At 39.2% G+C, this 8619-nt stretch overlaps 1 protein-coding gene across 1 annotated transcript; it reads right to left on the minus strand.

Annotated features, from left to right (window-relative positions):
- Positions 1-52: 52 nt before the first annotated feature.
- On the minus strand, positions 53-8587 carry sec13 (SEC13 homolog, nuclear pore and COPII coat complex component). Its single transcript, XM_084929576.1, has 9 exons — positions 8448-8587; positions 8204-8248; positions 5516-5631; positions 4322-4473; positions 2879-3012; positions 2655-2788; positions 1741-1861; positions 1247-1393; positions 53-931 (listed from the first exon to the last, which is right to left on the minus strand). The coding sequence occupies exons 1-9, from the start codon at positions 8448-8450 to the stop codon at positions 821-823; spliced, it is 963 nt and encodes a 320-aa protein (XP_084785702.1). The 5' UTR covers positions 8451-8587; the 3' UTR covers positions 53-820.
- Between the last annotated feature and the right edge of the window lie 32 nt (positions 8588-8619).

Consider the following 8619-nt stretch of genomic DNA (forward strand, 5'->3'; position numbering starts at 1 on the left):
CTCTTTTGCCTACCATGGTTATTATATAAATGAAAAAAAGACAGTAAAATTGTTTTAATATTAAACAGTTATTTAATTACATCAAACATGAAAAAAAAAAAATCAATGGATTCTGATTATACACCTGGAGAAAAACGATCGCTCCATTCATGGTTGTTAAGGCAGATTATTCATTTAACAGCTGAAAAGAGTCTGCAAACATTTTACCAAATAAAACATTTATCCACTTATCATTAAATGTAAATCCAAACCAGGCAGTCAAGTCATGTTCTTTCACTATGAGAACATGAGAGTTTGTTTTAGATGTGAAGGTGGGCTCACCTGCTTTGTTTTTATAGTTTTCTTGGTTCACTCAAAGCCAATTTGAGTGAACCAGTAATTAGAATAAAGTGTTGAAAGTCAGGACGACTGCCCCTGAGGATGCTGGGAGCATTAAGGGTGATGGTAATTTTGTTCTCCAGCAGTGGAGGTGGAATATTTCTGGAGCAGAGCAGGAAGAACTAAACTTTGATGAAGCTAAAAACAAAACGAACAAAGTTGTGTCCGGATTTCTAAACGTTAAAGTAAAAATACAGAGAGCGGTGATTCTTTGAGTTGTAATGGTTTCTTTCCCTCTAATAAATTCTCCTTGTTGATTTTCAGCAGGCACCCAACTCATGCTGAAGCCTAAAACTCAGATTATAGACCAGGCTTCATCACTGTGGGCGTCTTGTTTTCAGTCCAAATGTCCAGCATGTTTATTCTTTCATCTCTGAAGGCTGAGGGTCATCATCGAAGGGTCAGGGGTCACGGAATGGGTGTGTGCGTTTTAATTCGAGGGTCACTGCTCATTCTGCTGTGTGTCTGTGATGGTGGAGACTGCGCCCTGGCCTTTGCTGACATCACTGATACACGCCCACTGACCATCCATCGACTCCTTCCACAGCGTTACCTGAAAAATTCATAAATAGTTTAATAAATAAACTATAAATAAAATCAGAGTCAGCGCTCAAATCTAATTCAACTTATTCTTTAGAGTTAAATATTAGCTTTGAGAAACAGCCATAATATCCTGATACAATAAGGTTAAAAAAATAAGGGCAGAGCTCACTGCAGGTTGATAAAACCATATCAATAAAAACTCTTTTTAAAAATATATTCTTCCAGACTGCGGCATGTCTAGTTTGTATATAACCAAGTCAGACAGAAGGAAATCAAATTGTGTCTATAATTTTATGTGGATTTGGTGTAAATGTGTATTTTCTACCTTGTTGTCTCCTCCTGAAACGGCCAGTATATTTCCAGTGATCGACCAGCTGACGTGCCACACCACATCGTTGAACTTGTGGAGCAGTTTGGCCGTCCAGGTGTTGCCTGCAGGGTCGTCACACGTCCAGATAAATACTCGTCCATCCTGGAAGAATGGAAAACAATTTCCCACATAACCCCAGTGGAAGAAAAACAGAAATGGTTTGATTTTATTCAAATACTTTTTTGCAAGCTGCCAATAACTCTTGCTTTTATACGATACCACATTTTATGAAGCACTACAGATTAATGTAACCCGCTTATGAACTGGTGGATCTTTAATCTCACACTTGACTGAACCGGAGGCACACTCTGGCTCCATCTAGTGGTGAAAAACTTGTACCCAAGTTATCAAAACTTTGTTCATTCAGACATTCTAAATAGTTTATGTTTTAGGTGCTGGAAAGCAGAATAAATTGCATGTTCTGCATGTGTAATCACATCAAATCTCACCTGAGAACAGCTGGCAATGGTGCTGGTGGGAAGACCAATAGATGGAGCCCAGCCAACATCTCTCACCCAATCACTGTGAGCCTCCAGCTTCTGATCCTCCTTCCACTGCCCATCCTCCTCTCTGCAGGCAGGAAGTAACAATCAGTGACAATTAGGTTTAAGAAAAAACCCAAAAACAAAACAAAACAAGAAAACGCTTCAGACCACAAGTCACCCTGAACCACACACTCATGCAGAGCTTTATCATCTATACTTCAAGCAAGAAATGTATCTTCCTTGGATTCAGCCAATTAGGATAACCAACTAACCCAGTGTGTCTTGTGGTTTGTGGGAGGAAGGAGGAGTACCCACAAGGGTACTGAAAGAACATGCAAACTAGGCACAGGAAGGCTCTAGCCACGTTTTTAAACCAGAAGCCTTTCTGCTGTGAGGTTCCACTCACCACTACCACACTTGTCACACAAGGATCACCATGTTTGTGCTGTGGTGACATTAAATATCTAGATCAGTGAACTTTCCCCAGAGAACCGAAACTTTCTGAAGAACGAACATCTGATTTATGTTCCACTGAAATATGTTTGTACTCCTCAGGTTTCTTTTGTAGTGTTCAATGCTTCTGATTGGTCAAGTGTGCATGTCTTACACAGCTATGTTATAATAAGAATAATAATTTCTTAAATGCTTCTGAAACCTTGAGTGTGTTGCAGGAACACTGCCAGTGCTACCCATCAACCTCCTGGTATGCACCTATAGTATAAATTTGAAAATCCTTTGTGGGTTTCAGAAAAGTTGACCTTTGACCTTTTTACTGAGATTAGAACGTGTCCAAAAGTTTTAGTAGATGCACCTATGGTATGAACTGTAAAATCCTGGGTGATTTCCTTCAGAGATTTTCAGAAAACATGAGCACTTACTTCCAGAGTTTGACCAGGTTGTCGCAGCCTCCGGAGACGAAGCGCTTGACGTAGTTTGGCTTCTGTCCCGATGGCTGATCAATCAAACTGCCTGGAACTATAGCGGGAGCCCAGCTTACAGCGTTGCAGCCAATCTGCAGCAGAATCACAACAGTGTGTTACATCCAATGCAGGACGCTGCTAAAATGACATTTCAAACATTCAGAGCAGTTTGTAAGTCTCACAGTGTGAGCATTGCTGATCTTCTTGACGTCCCACTGCTGATCTCCAGTAAACGTGAGAAGCGAAATTGCTCCGTCTGAACTGCCACAGGCCAGGATTAGACCAAACTCATATGGACCCCAGCAGACTGAGTTCACTGTGGACACACAGGAGGAGACTCAATGAGACAGAGGCCTGAGGAGTCTATCAAATCTTAATGCAATAAAATGTGCTTCATTATTTCGTGAGCTGACACACCAAACTGATCTGTTAAACTTCTAATTCTACCGAGGACACAATCTACAACACCGTATTTCTGAGGAAGGGACAAAAAGAAACAAATGAAAGAGTACAAGGAGGGGAAAAAACAGCCAGAGGGACTCCAGATCAAAACACACCAACCTACTGAGAAAAATTCTCATAATCACTACAATAAAATTGAGCAATTCAAAAGAAACATAACATGTAAGATGCCACTATAAGGTAAAGTGGCTGACAGGTAGAGCCACAAACCCCCCCAAAACCCACAGAAGGAGTGAGGCGTCTGATAAAAGACACTGTGGTGAAGGGCAATTACAAAGTGGAGCTACAGAAATGAGGAACTAGAAAATGATGGTTAAAAACCATAACACTGATAGACCACAAATAACAAAAAAGGTCAGTCAATACACAACAGTGATGGCTGGATCTTCTTTTAAAAACACATTGCCCAACCCAGATTTTGTGTTTACACCTAAAGCAAAGTGATTTTCTTTGTGGTGAGAACAATAATGTGAATACAGGAAAATCCACTAAAAGTTAAAAATATTTAAATATATTTCATATATATTCAACTAGTTAGTAAAATGACTACATATACTTCAACTTTGGTGGCATTTTGCTATGAGGTTGGTTAAATACCTAAAGTTTGAGATTCAGACTTTGATTTTTCCTTCTACCATTTAGAAAGACTGTTATCAACCTCTGAGGGCAGGTGGCACCTGTTTTTTTATGTGCATTAAAGTTATATAAAAGTTTTACAGTGCAAATGCAAATTCCTTGTTGACAGTTTAACCAAAAGGCATTTCCAGTGGAAACTGGCCGACATATCCTCAGCATAACCATGTATACATTTCATTTTATTTATCGTTGTACAACATTATACCGGTATTACCGTGAATGGTATGATATGGCCCAGCCTATTATACAGACACAAAAATGTGGCAGGTTGAATAAGGAAAATGAACCAAAGGCCTTTTTGGTTAATTTCTGAAAAACCTTGGACTGAGCACCCTGGATTTATTCTTGTATCCGTGGAGATCCAGTAAATGTCCTAAGTGTTCAATAAAAGATATTAAATGTATAGTGTTGTAATTGTAAATACAAAGAACATGAATTAAATAATCTGTGAGGATCTGGTCTTTTCTTGTGTGAAGCCACCTACATGTATAAGACAAGAATAGAGATTAAACTTGTATCAAACCCACCTGACGACTCGTGTCCGGTGTACTCGTACATCTTGTCCCAGGATCCGTTCTCTTCTTTCCAAATAATGACTTTTCGGTCGTAGGAACAGGAAGCCAGGATGTTGCCGAACATTGGATGAGCCCACGCTACCTGCCACACGGGACCCTCGTGGCTACAAAACACAAGAGATGCAAATTAGTTCTGTTTTTCACTGAGTACCTGGATTTGTCACCTGGCAATTAAATTACAGCAGACAAAAGTGCCAACAAGTTATATTTCATCACCACAAGTGATACAAGTTCATTTTTTAGCTTTAGACTCTTGGTTTGCTCAACAAACTGAGGCTTCATAGTAGAGCAGGGCGATATGACCAAAAATATTTATCACGATATACATTTGAAAATTTCGATAACGATATAACTGACGATATAATTGACACTAGACAAAATATTAAAGCGATATAAAAAATTTTTACCGTGCAAATGCAAATTCCTTGCTGACAGTTTAACCAAAAGGCATTTCTAGTGGAAATTGGCCGACATATCCTCAGCATAACCATGTATAATATCCACAAAACTTAAACAGAAGTTAAACACACACAGTACGGTAATATTATGTTGAAGCACGGTACGTATCACTCCGCGAGGCTCCTGCCTACGGTAGCCGCAATGCTCCGACAATCCATCAAGCGGTGCGGCTTCGTAGCTTAGCAAAGTCGTACTAAAACATTTGACAGATTTTCGAGCGCCGTGTACATAAAATCGTTTCGAGGTCAGTAAACACAACCAGAATTCATACACAAGGCACACGGGATTATAAGGGGCACTGTCGATTTTCAGAAAAATCAAAGGATTGATTTTAAGTGTGCCGTATTTTCCAAAAAACACGGTAATAACGACGACCCGCTAGCATGCTCTACCAAAAATAGCTTTGTTGTGTATCTGACGGACGAAAGCTAAACCAGTTCCACACCAGTGAAGTTGCAGCATTTTTACAAACCAGTTCTGGTTCATCTGTTTCATTCAATGATCAGCTTTCGCCCTTCTCGTTCTCTGTCGCTGCCATGCTTTTTCCACCATGTGCATATGAAAACAAAGGCACTGCGCATGCACGTTTATCCATATTCTATAACAATATTTCATTTTCTTATCGTTGCCCAACATTATACCGGTATTACTGTGAATGGTATGATATGGGCCAGCCCTACTTCTTACCCCCTGAGGTCTGCCACAAGGATCTGCCCTCCGTTTCTGACGTCAAAGATCTTGACGGTGCGGTCAGAAGAACAGGTGGCGAGCCGAGTCCCGTAGTAGTCCATCTGGGCATCGTGCTGAAACAGACAGAGCAAAATGTAAAAACCTGAGTGAGAACCTCCACCTCTACCTTTCAATTTAAACAATATTTTATACATTTTCAGCAACAAGTCAAAGTCAAAAGTAAAATGAACTTAAAAATGCTCATGGTGATTGTTCTGTGATAGTTTAAACATCATCTAACTGAAAATAAAAAGGATAAATGCTGCAACAATGATTTAGTCAAAAGAAAATACTTTATTCTGTTAAAAGGGATAGTTCGGATACTGAGGAGCTTTTGCACATCTTCCTTTGCTGGAGAATCAGCCTTAAATCTAAATAATGTGCTTTCTGTGGCTGTAGTCAGCAGCCAAAATAAACACAATAAATCAGTTTGCAACATTAAGAGTATTTTCACAGCTGCCATCAGACTGTCCTTTCCAACAGGGAAATGAAGCTATATCTATAAATGTACTGTATTCAAAACCGGCTTTGACACAAACAGTGTCGTTACCTCATTGAACATGTTGGTCTACCACTGCCCTCTTAAGTTAGTTAATGTTATTGTGTCCCTTTCAAGTTTTTGAGGGGTTACTTCAGATAAACGTGTAAAACACAAAAGTCCTACAGCAGATGTACAGGTTACAGTTTATAACAAATGTACAGCTAAGTCAAGTTCAAATGTATCTGTGGCAACAGTCACAGGGTATCAGTGGCAAGTTGTTAATGATTTGTTTCTGAAATTATTATTTTAATAGCCTTTGCCAAAGATGGAGCTCAGCTCAATGTGCTTTATCATGTATGACTTAATGATCACAAACAACAGTGAAAATCACTGTTTGTGTGAATTAACACAAAACAGGTTCAGAGTGGGCTGATGATGTTCTGCTGTGGGTCGTCACCCACTGACAATCCTGGTTTTATTGTTAATTTAATCAACTCAAATGTTCTTTTATATGTAATTTAGTTTAGTAGTCTGGACTTTATGAAACATAGTGACATATAGTCATGTGAAAAAAAGTCAGTTTAAAAAAAACTTTAAGTAGATCTTTGAAATGAACTTAGTACACCCTATTGTTTCTATGAGATGCTACATGTCTTGGTCAGTATGTTAAATGCACAAGAGAGTACAACTGAACAAGTCTGGTTTGTTTGGAGAAAGCCTCGTCTCTCCCTAAATGGTCAGGCATTGCATTGCACAGCTACAAGCATTTCACCTCATGTCATACTGTGTATGGTTGTGTGTGTGAAAAATAAAATTTGAATTTGAATAAAGAACATGGTAGCACTTCTGGAATAATGTTCTTTGGACAGACAAGATCAGGTGTAGAAGTCTAGTGAAAACCAAAATCAGCGTATTAGCACAAACATCTCTGACCAACTGTCAGCACAATGGTTAAGAGGTGCTGATTTGGGCTTGCTGTGCAGCCACTGCACATGGAAACCCTGCAGTTACAAGTCGACCATAAACTCCTTTGTATACCAAAGTATTCTATTTATTATTTATTTATTTATAAAGCTCATTTAATAACGACAGAGAGTTGACCAAAGTGCTGCACAACGTAATAATTAAACAGTGGCATTAACAGCAACAACAGGTAAGAAAATTAAAAGAAAATTAGGATAAAAAGAATTGGTAACTCTCGTGCAGTATAAAAAGCCAAAGCGAAAATATATGTTTCAAAATGGGACTTAAAAAGACTGACAGTTGGGGCCTTTCTAATGTGGAGAGGTAGATCGTTCCACGTTTTCGGTGCCACAACCGCAAATGCCCAATTCCCTCTATGAACCATCCTAGACTTGTGTAAGGTAAAGAGTAAATGATCACTTGATCAAAGGCCTCTAGAGGACATATAAAGCTGCAAAAGGTCAGACAAATAGTCTGGTGCCTGACAATTTAGCGCTTATTAAGTCAAAAGTAAGATTTTAAATTTTATTTTAATTTTGTACTGGAAGCCATTGAAGAGAAGCAAGCACCAGGGTAAAATGTTGGTGTCTCTTCACACGAGTCAAAAGACGGGCTGCAGCATTTTGTACAAGTTGGAGCCGTGCCAAACTGGACTGACTGACACCAACATAAAGTGAATCACAGTAATCCAGTTGAAATAAGGCAAACACATGGATTGCTTCTTCCAAGTTTTTAAAGGATAAAAATAATCTCACCTTGGGTATGAGCCTTAATTTTAAAAAAAAGGACCGCTGAACAACTGAATTAATTTGTTTCTCAAATCTAATTTTGTTATCCAAGAAAACCCCCAGATATTTTTTATTCTAGAGTCAAATGTGAAGTCATCAGTCCGACAGCTAAAACTTGACTAAAAGAAGGTCATGAATTAGGACAATGATCCTAACAGAACAGTATCAGTCTCTGATGATCAGCTAGCAGTGTCAGATCGCAGCAATGTCAGTTTGTTACAACTGGGTTTAAGGACAATGGATGACACGTTACAGTGATAATATTTACTGACTTTTCATTGTACACATGTTTGTATCTCTAGTTATCACGCGTAAAAGCTCACTTACAGGTACTTAAAACAAGAAGGCTAACATCAGCTGTGATTAGCAGCTAGTTTCGGTTAAATGAAAAAGGGAAAAAAATTGAAAACTTACAATCATGTCCTCGTGAGAGGTGTCCACGGTGTTAATAACGGAAACCTGAAATGAACAAACATTATATAATCACAAATACTGCACATGAATTAAAATGTTCATTGATTTTCCTGCTACTACTAGCCACTTTGCTAAGGAGCTACTTGGACTTGGGCACGTCAGCAGCTAACGGTAACCGGGAAAATGCCACAAATGTCAGCGAACAGCTTCACCGGTGGCCTAAATGCAAAGTTATCAAACTCACCATGACCGTGACTGACACAGAAACCCCGAACAACACGAGTAATCCTCCTTTTTTAAAAGAAACCGGCTTCACCGACTACTCCGACGTGGCAACAAGTAAGATAACCGCTTCCCACAGAGTCCAACTGCACTTCATACCGGCGGAAACAACAACCAGTAAACAAGTGTTCCGC

The sequence above is a fragment of the Perissodus microlepis genome, chromosome 5 (assembly GCF_051167445.1).
Source record: "Perissodus microlepis isolate ML-2025 ecotype Zambia chromosome 5, ASM5116744v1, whole genome shotgun sequence".
In the NCBI taxonomy this organism is placed as follows: domain Eukaryota; kingdom Metazoa; phylum Chordata; class Actinopteri; order Cichliformes; family Cichlidae; genus Perissodus; species Perissodus microlepis.